The 21,928-nt window shown below is 36.8% G+C and overlaps 1 protein-coding gene across 1 annotated transcript in view; it reads left to right on the forward strand.

The window, feature by feature from the left end:
* Positions 1 to 19,657, forward strand: part of LOC126249052 (organic cation transporter protein-like) — a 562,555-nt gene extending 542,898 nt beyond the window's left edge. The window contains exon 12 of the mRNA XM_049950685.1: positions 18,671 to 19,657. Within this exon, the coding sequence (XP_049806642.1) occupies positions 18,671 to 18,886 (216 nt within the window). The 3' untranslated portion in view covers positions 18,887 to 19,657. The remainder of the gene's footprint in view (positions 1 to 18,670) is intronic.
* The last annotated feature ends 2,271 nt before the right edge of the window (positions 19,658 to 21,928 follow it).

Below are 21,928 nucleotides of genomic sequence, written 5' to 3' on the forward strand. Positions count from 1 at the left end.
TGTGTGTGTGTGTGTGTGTGTGTGTGTGTGTGTGTGTGTGTGTGTGTGCCAGTTGGTTGTACGGAATCAGTGCTACATTGTATGTCTACTTGGAGATGTGGCAGGATGGCAGGAATAAGCTATCATCTTTGGACATATCCATGGGCACAACATGAAGGAAGTTGCTCAGTCTGTTGGTGGATCTGTGTGAACTGTTCAACATGTGCACAGTAAATGTTGTACCTCTTGCAGCCACATAACAAGATGTATGAGAAACAATTGTAAAAGGATTGTAACTAATGGGGACCAGAGATGAGTGTCACATCTTTTCAGTGCCAGTCAGTTTCAAATGTAACAGAAAATGGTGCCATCAGTGATTGCAGGTTCATCTCAGCCAATTTTTGAGTGAACATTGTGAAGAGAACTGCATGCAATTGACATTTGGAGTTGAGTACCTTCAAAATATCATTGCTAACACTGGCACATAAAGCTCCACATGTTCAGTGAGCCAAACGACACAGAAACTGGACAGTAGCTGACTATAGGCATGTAATGTAGTCCTCGAAGTCACTGTTATGCCTCTTTTGAAAGTTGTGAAGTGCACCGACACCCCAGTAAGGCATTAACCTGTAGTGTGTTAAGGGCTTGTAGAGACCAGAGGTAGTTCTGTAATGCTCTGGCCTTCATTCAGGATACCATAAACATGAACCAGGATGTTTATTTCAGTGTCCTAGGTGACAAACATTTATACTTTCTTCTACATCATAATGATGAGTACACTGTGGATACTCCTGTGTTCCAAGATGGCAATATCCATATTCACAGGATTGCGCATGCGCACACACACACACACACACACACACACACACACACACACACACTCCTGGTTTCACAAACACTCAGGTACCCTATACCACCTCAGCTTTCCCACAAAATCACCTGATCATAATTCATAAGAAAATACTGGAACTATATAGAACAGCTGCAGAATATAGTAATCAACATTCCTACAGTTTGGTAGCTCCACAGGATTTAACCATCGATGAGTGGCTTCAACTTATCAAGGCAAGGTGGTTACATGGTATTAGTGTAATGTTTCCAGGGGGGACTAATGCTTTTTGTATTGTGTTTAGGTCTTGTTCACTGCCATGTACATTTATCAAATACAAGAACAATTTCTTTGATAGTTTAGTTGGAAGAAGTAACTGGGTAGAAGGAACTGGACTGTCTGCAGAGAACCATGTTTTAAGTCACATACTAAGATTTTACAGGGCAAGAATAAGTGGAGTGTGGCTGAAAAGTATCAGAATTTAGATTTCAGCTCTACTTTTTGGAGAGTCAAGTACATGGTGGGATCAGCCACAAACTTTTTCAGAGCTATAAAAATCTTTAAGAAGTCTTTCCAAGTAGGTAATGCTTACAAACATTTATTTAATTGTTTTTCCTAAAAAAATCAATAGAATCAGTTATAAGCTTTAAAAATACGTAGAAAAATCAGCTTTAAATCCCAAGACAACTGGTTTTTACAAAACTGATTCTCATCTCAAATACTGTCAGAATTGCTACACATTAAAGAAAAATGTGATTTCAAATTATTTCAAATACTCTGAAGTAGAAAAAGCTCACACCAAAAATATACAGTAAAATTTTAAATAATATCCTTAAGGTAACTACAATACATCACTGTCAATACAGTCTTCTTTTTTATATTAACCAATACCCATTCTTTCAAATCAATTTTTAACATATTACCAAACTTTTTCTTGTGATTTGAAATGTGATTTAATGTATAGTGTCTTGGAGTTGGTTAGAAATGCATTTTGTGGAAAACCCCTGTGAAGTTCAACAAAAAATCTTTCCCTAAGTTTGCCCCACCAAAATAATGTGAAAACCTGTACTTACTCAGGAATGATTTATTAATAAGGGGTTGGACCCTCATTTGCCTTCTGGGAATACTGGCATATAATGATTGTATAATTTTCAGTAGAATGTTATGCCACTGTTCAATCAGAGGCTCTTCTAACTCCTGTAGTGACAAGGGAGACAGAAATCTGCTCTGGAATCTGCGCTCAAATACCACCCACAAGGGTTCAATAATGTTGAAGTCCAGGGAATATACTGGCAGGGAAGGCGTATGCTTCTCATACTAAGATTGTACTGTCCAGGCTCTGTGAATGGGTGCATTATCATCCTGAAATATGGAATCATTGTTGGGGAACAACATTTGAATCATGGGATCCACCTGATCACCTATAATTTTCACATAATCATTGGCTGTTACCACGGCCTTTGAGAGTAATGACGGGACCAGCGGAATACCATGATATGGCTGCTCACGGCCTCACACTTCCACATCTATGCTTAATCGTTGGAATCAAGCAATCCGGGTTGTAGGGTTCTTTTGGCGTTCTCCAGACATAAACCTGGCTCGATACTGGAAATAACTAAAACATTGATTTGTTGGTTCATATGATGTGTTCCCACTGATCAGCCAACCAGGATTTACGCTCTTGACGCCATGCTTTGTGCTTCTTTGCATTGGTTTTCATTGCTAATGGTTTTGGTATAGCAGCTCATGCATGAATGAATATTCACTTTATGGAGTTCTCAGTAGACAGTGTCGATAGATACAAGGTTTCGAAGATGGCTATTGAGCTGTACACTCACTTTAGCCACCATACCATAGTTTTGTGTTGTTTTAGCACAATTCGTGTTAGCGTATTATGATCTCTGTCATTTAGTTTTGATTTACGCCCATTATTACCTTTACATGATGATGTCTTTCCATGTTTTGTATAGGCTGTCATGACTGTTGAAACAGTTGCTCTTGAAACATTCAGTAAGTTGGCAGTCTTGATTACTGATGCTCTAGCTAATCAGGCCGCCACAATCTGCCCTCTTTGGAACTCTGTTAGGTCTTTCAGTGCACATCGACCTCAGCCTCCAAATGCAAATACGAAGTGTGACACTACTCATAAACAACCTGCACTGATGACTAGTCCATACTGAACATGTACAGTCCAGTGCAACACGTGCCTTACCTGCATTGTCGAACATCAAACACAAACATTATTTTGCCAATCTCCTTTATTTTAGGAATGCCCATGCCTATACTTCATCAGTCCAAAGAGTTTCAAGACTGGTTTAATAAAAATAAAAGTGTCACGTGATGACGGCCTCCCATCAGGTAGACCGTTCGCCTGGTGGAAGTCTTTTGATTTGATGCCACTTTGGTGACTTGCGTGTCGATGGGGATGAAATCACTGGTTTAATAAAAAAAATAGAGAAATGTTAAGACCATGGGTTTAATGCTTCAGGTGTTCTATTGTGTGTCCTTACTTGAGTAAAATTTATATATTTATTGTTCCGTGGGACCAAATTAAGGAGAAGTCTCCATGGTCATGGAACAAGTCAATACATGAAATTATAACACGATAGTAGAAACAGATAAAATGAAATATAAAAAACATATTCAGGCGACAAGTCGTAAGTTTAAATAAAGAAAATCATTAATGTAACACTGGAATTTGCTTAATTTTTCAGCTCTTCCAGGAGCTCCTCAACAGAATAGGAGGAGTGAGCCATGAGGAAACTCTTGAGTTTAGACTTAAAAGTAGTTGGGCTACTGCTAAGATGATTTCTGCCTAGTATTAACTGAGTGAAAGCTGCTAACTCTTGTGAATAAGCTAATATTGCTAACAACAAATGACATTAAAGAAAATATATACTGTGAGGGCAATGTCAGAATTCCCAGACTATTGAATAGTGGTCGACAGGAGGTTCTCAAACTTACACCACATATGACTCGAACAGCCCATTTTTGAGCCAAAAATACCCTTTTTGAATCAGAAGAATTACCCAAAAAAATAATACGATACAACATAAGTGTACGAAAATATGCAAAGTAGACTACTTTTCGTGTTGAACTGTCACTTATTTCAGATACTGTTCTAATGGAAAATAAAGCAGCATTTAGTTTCTGAACAAGATCCTGAACATGGGCTATCCAAACGCATAGGAACTTGTACTGTTCAGTCTCGCTTATAATATGCCCATTCTGTCTGATCAAAATATCGGTTCTTGTTGAATTGTGAGTTAGAAACTGTAATAACCGAGTCTTACTGTGATTTAGCATCAAATTATTTTCAAGCCATGAACTTATTTGATGAACTAAATTGTTTGATACTGTTTCAATATTACACACAAGATCCTTCACTACCAATCTGGTGTCATCAGCAAACAGAAATATTTTTGAATCACCTGTAATACTAGAAGGCATATCATTTATATAAATAAGAAACAGCAATGGCCCCAGCACCGACCCTTGGGGAATGCCCCACTTAAGTGCCCATTGGGACTGAACATCACTACCACTCTCAATATTGCGGAGAATTAACTTCTGCTTTCTGTTCTTAAAGTAAGAGGCGAACCAGTTGTAAGCTACTCCCCTTACTCCATAATGGTCCAACTTCTGCAGTAATATTTTGTTGTTAACACAGTCAAAAGCCTTCGTTAAATCAAAGAAAACACCTAGCGTTCGCAACCTTTTATTTAATCCGTCCAAAACCTCACAGAGAAGAGAATACAGCATTTTCAGTTGTTAAACCTTTTTTAAAACCAAACTGTACATTTGACACCAAATTATGTGAATTTAAATGCTCCAGCAACCTTGTATATACAACCTTCTTGATATTTTTTAACAAACACTGATGGCATAGAAATAGGTCTAAAATTGTCAACATTATCCCTGTCTCCCATTTTATAAAGTGGCTTCACTACTGAGTACTTTAATCAGTCAGGAAACCGACCACTCCTAAAGGAAAAGTTACAGATATGGCTAAGTACTGGGCTAACATACATAGAACAATACTTCAGTATTCTGCTAGATACCCCATCATATCCATGAGAATTCTTGTGCTTTAGTGATTTAATTATTAACTCAATCTCCCTCTTGTCAGTATCATGGAGGAGCATTTCAGGTAACAGTCTCGGAACACTTTTTTCTAAGAGCGCTATATGATTCCCTGTTGGGACTAGGATTCTGTTTAGTTCACCTGCTGTATTCAGAAAGGGATTATTAAATACTGTACATATATGCGACTTATCAGTAACACGGACATTCCCACTACGCAATGATTCTATATCCTCGACCTCTCTCTGCAGACCTGCCACTTCCTTTACGACTGACCATATGGTTTTAATTTTATCCTGAGACTTAGTTGTTCTATCTGCATACCACATACTTTTTGCCTTCCTAATAACATTTTTAAGCACCTTACAATACCGTTTGTAATGGGCTGCTGCATTTAGATTTTGACTGTTTCTAACGTTTTGATATAACTGCCACTTTGTTCTACAAGATATTCTTATCCCTCTAGTCAGCCACCCAGGCTGCCTGTTTGTGCTAGTACCCTGTTTTGAATGTTTTAATGGAAAGCAACTTACAAAGAGCACGAGAGAAGTCTTGAGGAAAGCATTATATTTATCGTCTACTGTATCAGTACTATAAACATCTTGCTACTCTTGCTCCTTGATAAGGTTTACAAAGGTCTCTACAGCAACTGGATCAGCTTTCCTAAACAGTTGATAACTATATTTAACATGTGTTGCAGCACAAAAATCTTTTAGAGTTAAAATTTGTGCATCTTGATCTGAAAGGCCATTCACATTTTTACTAACAGAATGCCCTTCTAGTAATGAGGAATGAACAAAAATGTTGTCTATGGTTGTTCTACTGTTCCCTTGCACTCTCGTTGGAAAGATTACAGTTTGCATAAGATTATATGAATTAAGGAGATCTACCAGCATCCTATTCCTTGCACAATCACTTATACAATTAATATTGAAGTCACCACATATAACTAGCTTATATGCTAGGAATATAATCAGTCTCTGAACATTCCGGACAAACGGTGTGTGCTTCAGCAAGAAATACAGCATCATCTTCAGTGTGCCTCTTGATGCTTCATCACTGTTCTCTTTAGTTGACTTTATCTTAAGCAGTGTGTGTGCAGCTGTAATTTTGTGATCTATTACTCTGAGGATGGAATCAGTGAAGGAATCTGTCTGCAATCAAACTTCCTGGTAATATTTAGACTACTGAATACCAAAACTATAGTTTGGCACAATTTAAAACTTTAAAATGTGATTTAAAAGTTGATTTTATCTCATGATTTTTAATGAGGCTGTTAAAACATTCATTTGGAGTGTAGATTTCTAATGCGGGCAGTGTTTTGATAGGATATGCGTAGCCAAATCTCTTTTTTCTTTGATTTTTCTTTTTATTTCTACTGCCTACATCATGATTCCATACCATGTTGAAACCATATATTAACTGGATTACTGTAACTTGATGTTTTGTGGACATATGTTGCCAATACAGTTATCCAAGTAATTGTTGTATTCCTCAAATTTGACATTATGGCTACACACACTAACTTTGTAAATCATTTAGTTCAACTTTGCTAAACCTCCCTTTACTGCATGGGGATTTCCAATAGGACAACATTTGTCCTTCATTATTCTAGTTAATTTAGGTGATCTTCAACCCACTTTTTTCCTGCATGTTAAAGTACCTCAGTTTAGTTTCTAGGTTCATACTGCTAACTTTTTATAATTGTCTTCAAAGCTACAGAATCTTCACCAGGTTTTTTTTAATGCATTAGTCCATATTTTATTATTGTCATACCAGATAATTTCAGCCCACTGCTAGAACCAAAACTATATTTTTGTTACACATATACTTTTTTTTTCTTTCCACTTCTGTTTACGTGCACAGTCAGTTTCCTATTAGCCTATCCTTTGTTATACACTTAATTTTACCCAAAAAATCTCACTGTTGTCAATTTTATGTTTTAACTAGTTTTCTATCTAGTTTTCCAATTGCCACACAAATGGCATAACTCATTCAAAATCTGAATATTGAAAACATTCATTGCATCAATGCTGATTTCATCTAATGTTGAAGTGTGTCCACACTTTAACCAGGTACTGTAATGTATACACAAATTACTGTTTGTTTCTTCACTATTCCTCTTCTCAGATTCCTCTGCTGCCTCTTTTCATACTGTCTCCAGATATGCTAGTGAAGGTGGCTTTGTCTTCTTTTGTAGTATGGATGTTGTGGGTGGTGTAATGATATACATGATAGTGCTAAATAAGGTTTTTCTTCTTCCTGAATCTTACTTAGATGTCCCATTCATTCCATACAGTAGTGTTAAATTGCTCAGGGGTTCACTACTCATTGGAGGTTGCTGCCCAGGTAGCAAACAAAGTGGGATTCATTCGAGATCGTTTTAGATTAGATGAGACACTGTCCAGTACAGGTAATGATAACAGGAGGAGGCCCAAGGTACTTATGTAAGACCTAAAGAAATACCCTCACAGATAAGACTGTTAAATTCCTAGTAATCAGCTGCCAAAGTATTAGCAACGAAGTGCTAGAGTTTGAAGCACACCTAAAATGCAGTGGCACTAACATAATACTACATAGAAATCCAGCTAAAACCTAAAATTAACAACAGTGAGATTTTTTGGGTAAAGTTAAGTGTGTAACATAAAGATAGACTAATAGGAAACTGAGGTGGTGTAATCACTAGACGAGAAACTCAAATCCACTGAGGTACAAACTGAAGTTGCATGTGTTTTTGTTTAGTCAAGACCTAGTATCAAGGGTGCATATAAATAACTGGGTCCTTCTGTTAACCACCAGAATCAGTGCCACATGTAACCAAAAACTGTAGAGATAACCTCAGTTCACTAGTATGTTTGTCCCTCATTATCACTGTAGTCATTGGACAAGACTTTAATCATACAATAATCAGTTGAGATAATTACAGTTTTGTAAACAGTGAATGTAACAAGACAACCTGAAAACATTACTGAATGCCTTCTCTGAAATGTACTGAGAATAAAAAGTTCAGAAACCCACTCATTGTCAATATATATTGAATCTAATAGCCCAAATAGACCTGACATATTTTATGTCCACAATGGAATTTTTATCAGTACTCTTGAGGCAGTTGTAGCAACAGTTATTACCAAAGAACAAAGAGCAACTGAGGTAAGTAGAAAGATTAACATGTTAAGTAAAATAGATAAGAGGTGGTAGTGTTCTGGGGTGGTGCCAGCACCTGTTGTTATAATATGATTTCAGAGTTTTTAACAAGCCAAGTCTCTTTTACACTCACACAAGGACCAGCAGATCTCTCACAAATACTGCCCACTGTAAGGTATATGTCAGTAAGGTATGCTTTTTGATAAATGATGTAATGTCAAGTGGAGGTTTGAGTATTATGTCCTCTTAATTCCACTTTGAATGCAAGCTCTTTGCAACAAAATAACGTACAACACTTGACACACTTCAGAACTTAATTTCTAGTAATGTTGCAATGTTTGTGTTCTAGAATTTCACTAATTGATGGCTGTTTAGTTCAGTGAGATGTTTACTCACTCAGAGTGGAAACTTCTAATACATCAATCACCATGTGGTATTCCATGCAAGTGGCACATAAAAACATATCAAAATCTCATGTATGTTAATAATATAACAGTCACTTTGTACCTCCTTTAAGTATCACTCAAATAGTCAGTTCCATAAATCTTCACTAACATAAATGTTGTGTCATGTATGATACAATAATTCTTGAAACAGTCATCTGAAACACACAATCTTTTCCACCCATGAACAACTAACCTGAATGTTAACTTTGTACTAACAAACCAAATCAGATGCCTCATGCAGACTGAATGTGCTAATCTGTGATACCTCAAAAAATGCTTACTGGTGCGGAAAGAAATGACTTTCTTACAGGATGCATTAGACTAGAGGTGAATGTACCTGTCATTTAACCCAAAATTTTAACTTTCCCAATTAGCATTTCAAATCAATTCTACAGTAGATGATGGTTCTCCAGATAAGCTGAATAAATTTGAAACCTCTATTCAAATACCAGAGCTATGGTTTTATAAATGGATCTGCTTGTAGACTTTCTCTTTTGAATCAGCCTAGTCTGGGTACACTATATCTCAGAGCATTACAGTTATAAACTTTAAAGTTGGTACAGTTTCTTCATTTTTTATTCAGAATATGATGCTGAATTTTCTAATTTATAAGTTAAACCAAACAAGTGGTTAAACCAAACAAGTGGTTAATGTGTACAGTTTTCTTAGAAAATGATTAAGATATTTAAACAGTGACCTCAAGATGGTAATTTAACACCCAGTTATGCAATGCTATTAATATTCCAAGTTTGTAACTTCCATTTTTATTGGAATTTAAATTTTTTAAAAACTATATTTTCTTGAAAACTACTGAATTAATTCTTGTCAAACCCAGGATATATTATTTTCAGATAAAATGGAACATATTAAGCCACATTTTGATATAGGTTCATTGCAATGATTTTAGTGACACACAGTTGTGCATTCACTACCCACTAATACAGGACTACAGCACATGCTGGCTCCAGCAGGGAGGAGGGGCAATTTTCCCTTTAATGGCACTCAAGGTCCATCTGCATATGGGTAATGAGTAAAAAGCAGTAATTGGTTCCCCACAGCATCAAATCTGAAGGAAGCAATGGAAACAATTTGCTGTGGCCAAGATTATGTAGGGGAACTGTAGTTCAAATTTAGATGAATAATTGACCAAGCATGGGATAGATCTGTATCTAGTAAAACAGTTCATGATGGGAGGGATTCTCCATAGTGTACAGTTGTCACTAGCTAAGTGTCATTTACACTTGCGTAACAGGGGCCTGCAGATCACTCAAACAGATAAACTAAAAATAGCATAATATAAATTACCTGTAACCATCAGTCTGCTGAAATCAATGGAATTTCAGCTACACCTACTACAAAATACTACGTATTGTAAGGTGTATTTCAAGGTATGCTTTTTGATAATTGATACAAAATCCGTTCTTCCAAAGGAGCCATAACTACTGCATAATAGTATAGATAGATATATGCTAAATGAAATGTGCTTCGACTTTCAAAAGGGCAATGCTTGAAGCTGTCAGCAAGTATCATAATAAAATTTGAACAAGAAACCTCTCACAAAACCCAAATAAATTCTGGTCATATGTAAAGCCTATCAATGGCTCCAAAGTTAGTGTCCAGACACTCATAGCTGATACAGAAACTGAGACTGAGGATAGCAGAGCAAAAGTATAAATGCTTAGCTCCACTTTCACATGTCCCTTTACAAAGAAACATCAAGAAGTACTGCCCCAGTTTAATTCTTGCACAACTGCAAAAATGAGTGGTATAAATATTAGTGTGAGCAGTGCTGAGAAACAGCTGAAATCAATGAGACTGAACTAAGCTCCAGAGGCCAATACAATTCCTACCAGATTATCTGTAGAATTCTTGGATGAGTTAGCCTCTTTCTTAACCATAGCATATTGTATATCCTTTGAACAATAACCTGAGCACTGTAGATGGAAGAAAGCACAGGTCAGACCCAATTACAAGCACTGGTAGCAGAAGTGATCTATGAAACTACTATCCAATATCACAGATGTCCAACTGTTGTAGAATCTTAGAACATGTTATGAGCTCAAAAATTATTAGCTAATTTGAACACAGTGACCTTCTCCATGCCCACCACTATCACGAACTCCAAAAACATCTCTAATTTTAAACACAACTCGCAATCCTTCCACCTGATATTCTGAACTCTGTGGATCAAGGCAAACTGATGGATACACAATTTTTGGCTTCTGTATAGCTTTTTGGCTTAGTACCATATGATCACTATGGGCATACAATGAAATTTGTGACTGGGTTGAAGATTTCTTGGCCCAGAGCACACAGTAGTAAACAAAATCTTTCTGATGGTATGAAATTGTCAGTAAATAGAGTGCAAAGATAAACGGGTAATAAAGACACGACAGGACGAAATGTGAACTCAAAAAATAAGACAAGTGAAAGTGAATCTAGATTATCTGTGTGTTTTAACAAGAGAAATGTTTCTTCAAAGTGTACTATAAAACCAACGGAACGAGGGCACCTGGAGAACAACAAATATGAAGTCTGTGTATTAGGTGATAGTCGTGCAAAGGGTGTGGCACAAATAATAAATGATCGGCAGTCCCAATTTAGAGTAACAGGCATTGTCAAACCTGCTGCTCCCCTTAATGAAATAGAAAATAATTGTGAAAACTTAGTTAAGATTGGAACATGCTGTGTGCTAATAGGTGGAGCAAATGACATATACAAAACTGAAAGCCAACTAGCGACAAGGGCACTTCAAACAACTCTAAAAAAGCTGTCAGATCTAAATTTAAAGGTTCTCGTTGTAAGTGTGCCACATAGATATGATCTAATCAAGGAATCATGTGTAAACAAAGAAATAATGTCAACAAATAATAAATTTAGGAAGATCTGCTGTGCTTTTAAGAGTGTAACTTTTGTGGATGCAAACAGCTCAGAGAGAGATCATTTCACGAGGCATGGACAGCACAGGAACTATTATGGAAAAAAGATGATGGGTGAAAAGTTACTAGAAGAAATAAGCCATATATCAATAGAAAAGTTCCCTAAAATCCCACTCCAAATGAGGGCAGAAGCAGAAGAAATGAAAACCTTAACAACAGCAACATTTACTGAAGCACTAAAACCATCAACATCTGCTATAGTGAATATTAAAATGTCACCAGCTGCCACACCTAGTACAAACAATCAATCAGCAGCATCCATTCCAAGTAGGAAAAGCAACAGAAACAAGAAACCTGTGATAAAAAAGGAGTTTTGGTATCCGGCCTTAATGAAAACTCCAAGTTAACAGTGTTAAATGAAAGGAGAAATACCATCAGTGCTCACACCCCTGTTCTAAAGATTATGACTCTAAATGTGCAGTGCCTCAAGAACAAATATTGTGAACCTGAAATAGCAGTAAGTAACACACAACCTAATGTCTTGTGTATTACTGAACACTGGTGTAAGGACCATGAAATTAGTAGTATTCATATTAATCCATTTAAACTGGCAAATCATTATAGTAGGAAAATTGAAAAAGGTGGTGGAGTCGGTATTTACCTTAGACAAGAGTTAGAATTTAAAGAGAGATGTGAAGCAGAGAACTTAAGTATTGAAAAGTTTTTTGAAGCAGGTGCTGTCCAGCTATATGGCCTGATGAAAAAAAGTCATAGTCATAACAGTGTATAGGTCACCATGTGGAAACATAGAAGTCTTTTTTGATAAATTAGAATTGTTGCTAAATACTTTTTACAAAAAAGAAACTGTGATTATTCTTTGTGGTGGTTTCAGTAGTAATCTTCTAGTTGAAAGTCAACAAAAAAGGCAATTTTTGGACATATTAAAGAGTTTCAACAAGTCACCACACACAAACAATTGAACTAGAATAACAAACACCTCCAATAGCCTCATAGATAACCTTTTCTCAAATATGCCAATGACTGACATAGACGTAACAAACATAGATTTAGGATTGTCTGAGCATAATGCTCTCACCATTGAAATCCCTTTAAGGTCAAAGGAAGATAAAGGTGTAAATAATATTTACAAAAGAAACTTCTCTGTGGACAGCTGTCATCAGTTCATAAGTATCTTAGAAAATGAAAATTGGTTAGATGTTATGAAACAAACAAGTACAGATTAGGCATATAGTGTATTAGCATTGATTTATATGATTAACTTTGAGATGTGTTTTCCAAAGAAACTGACCAGAATCAAGTCTACTGGACACACAAAGTCAAGTTCTTGGATGTCCCTTGACATTAAGAAATCATGTGAAAACATGAAAAAACTGAATTCAGAGTTGAGGGAGTGTGCCAATACTGATTTTATAGAATATTTAAAAAGGTATAGGAAAATATGCTGCAGAGTAATTGCAAATGCAAAGTTACTAAGTAATGATTTGGAAATAAAACAGTACAGAAATAAACCGAAAATAGCATGGGAAATTGTGAGAAAAGAAACCAGGGTACCTATCAAAGATAAGGAAATTATTCTAAAAGAGGAGGAGAATAAAATGGTAGATAAATATACCATCCCTGATTATATAAATAATTACTTTTTAAATGTACCCCAGACATTAAGCAGGAATTTTGGGGAGCAGATTAAGATGGAAGCACCCAAGGCTGCCAGCAGTATGATGGCAATTCCAACAAACGAAAAGGAAGTTTTAAAAGTGATTAAAAGTCTCAAGTCCAAGATGTCAGCTGGAGTAGATGAGGTGCCAATAATACTAGTAAAGAAAATAGCTAATCAAATAGCGAAACCATTGGCGCACATAGCACACTTGTCAATGGCTGAGGGTGTGTTTCCACAGAAACTGAAAATTTCTAAAGTCGTTCCCCTGTTGAAAAAGGGTGATAAGCTTAAAATAGAAAACTACAGACCTGTCTCACTTCTCCCAACTTTCTCTTAGGTTTTAGAGATATTAATGAAATACAGAGCCACACGTTATCTTAATATCCACAATATGATAAACAGTAATCAGCATGGATTTCAAGCTGGGAGACGTACTGAAACAGCTGTACTGAAATACACAAAAGAAATAATCAGTAAATTGGAAGAGGGGAAAAAGAGTAGTTGGGATAAATCTAGATTTGTCAAAAGCCTTTGACACTGTTGACCACAGAATACTTTTGGAAAAGCTTGAAGCTATAGGTATCAGAGGAACGGTAAAAAAGTGGGTTGAGTCATATCTGGAAAAAGAGGATGCAGGTGGCTGAAATTACAGCACCAAATATTAACAAAAAATTAAACTAAGATCAGATCCAAGGGAGGTCACAGTAGGAGTACCTTAAGGAAGTGTATTAGGCCCCTTGCTGTTCTTCATTTGCATTAATGATATTCAGTTGTCAGAGAGAAAAGCTATAATCATGTTATTTGCTGATGATACTAGTTTAATAGTTAGTGATATGAAGCAGTCATTGCACAGTACTGTGGACCATGTCCTACAAGATATACAGTCCATTGCATCCTATGGGATAGTATTCTGGGGAAAAACAAATTGTCATCTAAATGAGATTTTCAAATTACAAAAACGCGCAATTCGGATAATGACCCAGAGCCCACCTCAAACGCATTGTAGGCCCCTTTTTAAAGCACTGAAAATTTTAACAATTTTGAAGTGTCTGTTGGTGATCAAAAGAAATCAGGACAAAATGAAAACCAATACAGACTACCATAATTACGATACACAGCAGTGTAAAGATCTCCACTTACAAGCTGTAATAAGGACCTGAAATCAGAAACATGTATGTAATCAAGGCATAAAACTTCTTAATGCACTCCCAAAACATATCAAAGAGCTCAAAAATGAGGATAAATTTAAAACTATTATAAAGAATCACATGCTTGACAAATGTTATTACAGTGTAAGTGAATTTCTATGCTCAAATGTATTAGAATATAAAGAACCACATGCTTGACAAATGTTATTACAGCATAACTGAATATCTCTGCACAACTGTATAAGAATATATGTTTAACTTAATGTGCCAAATGAAATTACATCAGTGAGTATGTCTGTCAAACACATAAGAAGATAAAGAACCACATGCTTAACAAATGTCACTACAATATAAGTGAATAGATCTGCTCAACTGTATAAGAATATATGATATCATAAATGTGACAAATGAAATCACAACATCAAGGAATAGGTCTGTCAAGCACATAAGAAATTATGTTATAAAAACACTTATTAGTTGGATGTTGTATTAAACATAAGATAGATTCATATGAATTCAGCATAGATAAAAATATTGTAAAGATATTTTTTAGTTGTTAAAATGTATCGTGATAAATCCTGTATCACAAATGTGATCATTGGGATGATAATAAATAAATAAAAGTATGTTACCTTGTATGGAAAGTCATCAACAGAAGTAAAAGTAACTTCAGGTGTGTCCCCCTGCACTTATGTTAAGATCTTTACTGTTTATGTTGTATATTAAATACCTGACATACTAAACTAATAGTAACCTCAGATTTTCTCAGGTGAAGTACTATCTGAAAAATGCTGTACAAATATCCATTCAGATCATGACAAAATTTCAAAGATGCAGAGATTAGCAACTTACTTTGTATGTTCATAAGTGCAAAATTGAGCACTTTATAAAACACAAAAACTTTGTATCTTATGACTGCAACATTAGAGAGCACCAATCACACTGTCAACTGGTACAGTTACCTGTGTGTAATAATTTGTGATGATATGAAATGGAATGGTCATAAAGGCTTAATTGTAGGTAAAGCAGATGGATTGATTGATATGATACTGGGAAAATGCAAGTCATTATACAAAAAAGATTGCTTACAAACTACTTGTGCATCTCACCCTAGAATACTGTTCATTTGTGGGACACATACCGAACAGTACTAACTGGTGATAATGAATGTACACATTTAAGCAGTCATTCTTTTCCCACACCATATGCAAATGGAACAGGAAGAACTTCTAATATGTGACAGAATGGGACATAACCCCTTATCATGCCCTTCATAGTGGTGGGCAGAGTATGGATGTTGATGTGTGCATGTGCATGCTCACACTCAATACCCTAACCGTATTCTGAATGGTTATCTTTCTTTCATCAATTATTTGAAAAACTTAAATGAAACTGCAAAAGTATGTTGAGAATTCTAATAGAGCTTTAACATGAAGCATTGTTTATTAAATTTAAGACATGAGTTAGAGGTTGAATTCACCAACAATATTTAGTCAGGGTAGTCCTAACATATTATATTGTAAAACAAAAGAATAAAAAAACAGTTATTTATATTATTGTAATTTTGGGGACAGCCTATTTCCATACCTCGTAATACCTTTACATACCAAATACACACACCAAAAAAGTTTTCATCACTCAGGTTCCCAGAACTCCTGAAGATAGGCGTTGACTGTGGATATTGTATCACAGACACAGTTGCTTTGACTGTTCAGAGATGTCACTAAACCCACCCAAAGACGTAAACAATCATGCATGAACAGCACCCTTTAGATAAAGGGGGTCCGGCAGCTGATCAGTTCCAGTCATTCCACCAGGAAGGAGGTACACGGCTCATGTTGCCTATAGTTCATCCATGCGTAGACAGTCAATACTGTGGTTCGATCGTGACTGCATTGTTACTTTGTGCAAGGAAGGGCTCTCAACAAGGGAAGTGTCTAGGCATCTCAGAGTGAACCAAAGTGATGTTATTCAGATGTGGAGGAGATACAGAGAGAGACAGGAACTGTCAATGGCATGCCTCACTGTGGCTGCCCAAGGGCTACTACTGCAGTGGATGACCGCTACATATGGATTATGGCTTGGAGGAACCCTGACAGTAACACCACCACCACGTTGAATAATGCTTTTCGTGTAGTCACAGGACATCATATTATGACTCAAACTGTGTAATAGGCTGCATGATGTGCAACTTCACTCCAGACGTCCATGGCGAGGTCCATCTTTGCAAACACGACACCGTGCAGCGCGGTACAGATGGGCCCAAAGCATGCCAAATGGACCGCTCAGGATTGGCATCATGTTCCCTTCACCTATGAGTGTCGCAAATTCCTTCAACCAGACAATTATCAGCGACATGTTTGGAGGCAACCCGGTCAGGCTGAATGCCGTAGACACACTTTCCAGTGATTCAGCAAGGTGGAGGTTCCCACATGTTTTGAGGTGGCATTATGTGGGGCCAACATATGCCACTGGTGGTCATGGAAGGCACCATAGTGGCTGTAGGATACGTGAATGCCATCCTCCGACTGATAGGGTAACCATATCGGCAGTATATTGGTGAGGCATGCATCAATGCAAGAGGACATGCTACTGGGTATTAGAGGTACTGGTGTGTACAGCAATCTGACCCACACCTCTGAAGGTCTCACTGTATGGTGGTCCAACATGAAATGTGTGGTTGTCATGAGCAATAAAAAGGGGAAAAATGACATTTATGTTGATCTTTATTCCAATTTTCTGTACAGGTTCTGGAACTCTCAGAACTGAGGTGATGCAAAACTTTTTTAATGTGTGTATAAATTATGAAGTAAATTATTCTATTTTGATGGATATATGTATGTTGTACCATGGAATGCAAATTATATATACATTTTGAGGTTGAAGCTCTTTTCTTCCGTGTTTGCTTTAACACTATGTATGTTTTTGGATAGGGTCCGCCTTTAGAAAAACACAATTTTGTTTTTTAACCCAAACATGTTTCACTGCAGTTGCAGCATCTTCAGTGGGCTTTTATTTTTCATCTGTTAAAGATAAAGTGTGTTCTTTGCTGTTTGTATACATGTAGCTATTAGTTTTTAAATTGTAATTACAGATATTTGAAAAAACACAAAAATTATGATTTCATATCTTCTCCCACATCGTGTGTTTTTTCTGATGTGTTGTGTTTCTACAGTGACCGTTTTGTTGCACAGTTTGTCATCTGCAACCACTTATACCTTAAAGTACATAAATTGTATAAGCCAAAATTACGATTTGAAAACTTGTTATTTCTATACCTGAAATTATTTCATTCTATGTGTGTGTCTATTTACATAATGTTTCACTTACATTTTCCTTGTAATCATCTTCACCACTGTCAGACACTATATATTGAATTGCCAATGTCACTGTCACTGTAACGGTTTCACTGATTTACCAACTGTAAAAACAAACATGGTGGGTAGTGGAACAATTGAAGATGTAAAAAACAAGATGGCAGACATTGAAGGTGTTCATGGCAGTTGTTGTAAATCTTTCAGAGGTGGCGCGCGCGCGCGCGTGTGTGTGTGTGTGTGTGTGTGTGTGTGTGTGTGTGTGTGTGTGTGTGTGTGTGTGTGTGTGTGTGTGTGTGGTGGGGTTAGAGCTCTATTGGTTGGAGCCATATTGGAAGGCAAACAAGTGATAAATGAATACACACAGCTCTCTGCAATGGCACTATGTTCTCTGCCCTCAAGGAATTATGAGACAAGACCAACCCATAGAGCTCTCACCCCCCCCCCCCCCCCCCCCCATGATCCCAGCACAAACACACGCACACACATACACGCAAAGAAGGAAAAAATCAGACACCTCTGAAAGATTCAGAAATGCCATGAACACCTTCAACTGTTCCACTGTCAGCCATCTTGTTTTTACACCTTCAATTGTTCCACTGCCTGCCATGTTTGTTTTTACAGTTGGTAAAGCAGTGACACAGTTATAGTGACAGTGATAATGGTAACTCAATATACAGTGTTTGACAGTGGTGAATATGATTACAAGGAAAATGTAAGTGAAACATTATGTAAATAGACACACACATAGAATCGTAATTTTGGCTTATACAATTTATGTATTTTAAGGTATAAGTGGTTGCAGATGACAAACTGTGCAACAAAACAGTCACTGTAGAAACACAACACATCAGAGAAAACACACCATGTGGGAAAAAGATATGAAATCATAATTTATGTGTTTTTTCAAATATCTGTAATTACGATTTAAAAACTAATAGCTACATGTATACAAACAGCAAAGAACACTCTTTATCTTTAACAGATGAAAAATAAAAGCCCACTGAAGATACTGCAACTGCAGTGAAACATATTTGGGTTAAGAAACAAAATTGTGTTTTGCTAAAGGTGGACCCAATCCAAATATATATCAATTATGAAAATCAAATAATTTTTAAAATTAGTTTTTACGATAATTGGTATTTTCAAATCTGAAACTTTGTTTTCCAGGCTCGCTACATGGAGTCACTGCCACTGATCTTGTATGGTTCTATGACTGTTGCATCTGGACTACTGGCACTGCTGTTTCCAGAAACAAAAAACACTAAAATGCCAGACACAGTGGAAGATGCAGAGAACTTTGGTCGTAAACCAAGCAGAAAGTTTTCATCTCTAGTTAAAAGCGAGACTTGCAATGTGAAAGGCTCTGCAGATGCAGCAGCTTAGATGAAAAGGAGACTAATAAGTACCTGATGACACATGATCTCTTAACATGAAGTGTTCCACTGTGTAGTGCTGTGAGAAAATACTTGATGGGAATCAAGATAAATCTTTTTCCTGAAGCACCTCTATTTTTATTATGATGAACTAAATGATGCTACGTTTCTGTGATGGGTGCCTTTAATTCCTCATTTGTGGTAAAATAGTGAAACACTGTACTGATAAAGGGCATTAATTTATATAAATGTTTGTGGTGTTGTGAAGTATTTGTCTTGAACTGTGATTGTGGAAGTCCCATATGTGACGTGAAGTGTAATGTTTAATTTTTAACAAAAATACATTACTAAAATGAAAATTAATGTAGTTGTGCAGCATGATAATTTGCAACAGAAGTGACTGGTGTTTCAGGTTATATTTTCATGTGAATAGATGGCATTATTTGCAATGAACAAACAAAACATATATTTTAATGAAAAGACTTTTATATAACTGTTAATTTGTGTGCAAATGAAGTTTTTGTATTACGAAATACCTACAAATCACTTTATAATGTGTGTGCTACCAGCTGTGTTGTACTGTAAGACATGATTTTTTATAAATATGTATACAATTAGCAATTTTTAAAAATGTCAGTTTTTATTTGACAATCATTTTGTGAATTGTATGTTTCCTTATTCCTCTACTGAAACATTTTGTAAGTAGAGCAGTACAAAATATGTAAGGAAATGTGAAATAAATGTGAGCAACACAGTTAATGACTGTGTTGTTAAAAATAAAGACTTACAATGAGGTTATTATTTCTCTGTTTCAAAACTTGAAATATAGCATGGGGAACCTCAAGTTAATAGAAACTAATAAAATTTATTCCACATTATTTTGTAATACACAGAAGTTGATACTCAAATAATCTTTGACTGTGATGGAGTACATTCAACAGAAACTTCAAGCTGAGGAATGGAGTTGGCATAGAATTTCCAATCACTTCACTGTGCAGTAATGACCAGAGTTAAATTCTGTGCCTCTTCACAGTGTCTCAAGGAGTGAAGGCATAACTCAGTGAGACAACAGGCATCACAAATGGTGCAGTTATTCATGTTTTTATACAGGAGTAGGCTACATGCCCACAATGAACTCCATATGGTCTCTTCTGCCACATATCTTTTTAGCAGTTAAAACAAAACATATCACACTGCATGCAGTAAATAAACAGTTTCATTTAACTGTTTTAAATTTCAGCTTAAATGAGTTGGGTTCATCTCATTATTACCCAGTACATACTTTCAGAGTGACATATCATCATATTATTCCAGCAGATTTGCACTGATCCTAATTTAAGTGTAACTACATAAAGACCCAGTTTCTGTAACCACATTTTCATCTTTGCTCAAAAATCTATTAACTTACTCTTGGTAAATCATTATTTGTGTTTAGCAGTGTAATAGTGATAGCTTCTGGTTTTGATTGTGATGGTGGTCTACTTTTTCCACTGGAGTGAGTGTAGAGGTGTGGGTATGGCGGAAGTGAATGACTGAAGCTAATCAGACATATGTAGGACATGCAGTATGGGTAGGAAGATAGCTGAACAGGAAAAGGAAGTATATGTCCTTTATGCTGAATTAGGTAAGCCATGAAAAGATCTAGACAGGTTGAGGAGGGAGAGGGGTAAAAAGAGGTGTGAAATGCTGACAGACAACAGGCGGGAACATGCATAGTACTTAATCAGACTGCTCTGTGCCAAATGTGGAAATGAAGTTGGGCCTGTTTATTCAGTTTGAAATGGATAAGCCTCAGCCAGATACAGGCCACAATTAACATTCAATAAATTCTGAAAGTAAAAATTTAGTGAAGTTGGCAAAGAGAAAGACAGTTTTGTTGTTGGGTACATGACAGAGGTGTTGTGCAACAGTTCCAGTAAGAACTAGGATTAGAATATGATATCACGAATTTTCAACCTAGTCTTTGCATGAAACTTCCTGGCAGATTAAAACTGTGTGTTGGACCGAGACTTGAAATCGGGACCTTTGCCTTTCGCTGGCAAGTGCTCTACCAAATGAGCTAGAGCACTTGCCCACGAAAGGCAAAGGTCCCAAGTTCGAGTCTCGGTCCAGCACACAGTTTTAATCTCCCACGAAGTTTCATATTAGCGCACACTCCGCTGTAGAGTGAAAATTTCATTCTAGTCTTTGCATGGCTCACAAAGTGACAGAGGATATAGAATCACTGTGAAAAGATTTCACAAAGCACGAAACTTGGCTTATAGTGTGGTGGTGGTGGTGGTGGTGGTGGTGGTGGTGGTGGTGGTGGTGGTGGTGGGGGGGGGGGGGGATAATACTGACAGATATTCTAAGTACACTGTGATGAGTGATATCGTAAAGATAGAATCACCATTAAACCACAACAGTGTTGAGTTTGCATATGTTATGCGCCACAATGTCTGACATCATTTGAACTCTTGAAACTCTACTGAGCGAGGTGGCGCAGTGGTTAGCGCACTGGACTCGCATTTGGGAGGGCGACGGTTCAATCCCGTGTCCGGCACCTGATTTAGGTTTTCCGTGATTTCCCTAAATCGCTCCAGGCAAATGCTGGGATGGTTCCTTTGAAAGGGCACGGCCGACTTCCTTCCCCGTCCGTCCCTAATCCAATGAGACCGATGACCTCGCTGTTTGGTCTCTCCCCCTAAACAATCCAATCAAATCTTGAAACTCTAGAAACAGTTGTTTATGCTGGACATAGGGCTACATTTTGGCATAGTAACAATTGAGTCTGTCTCAGTTGGGATTACACTTAGCATCAGCTTTGCGTCAGTGACAAAGGGAAGGAAAAAACTGATAGGACTGATAGCAAAAAAGTCATGTGGTTGGGGGACAACTATGTAGTGAGTGATAAAATACCAGTGATTGCAGATGTCATGGAAGTACCTATTTTAAGGTAAGGAGAGAAGAAATAAACAAAATTGTGAGGGAGGTTATAACTGAACATTATTCTAACCAACTTTGTTCATGTCAAAGTCAGTCAGTTGAAAAATTTTCAGAAATTTTCTTCCTG

The sequence above is a fragment of the Schistocerca nitens genome, chromosome 3, assembly GCF_023898315.1.
Source record: "Schistocerca nitens isolate TAMUIC-IGC-003100 chromosome 3, iqSchNite1.1, whole genome shotgun sequence".
Classification (NCBI taxonomy): Eukaryota; Metazoa; Arthropoda; class Insecta; order Orthoptera; family Acrididae; genus Schistocerca; species Schistocerca nitens.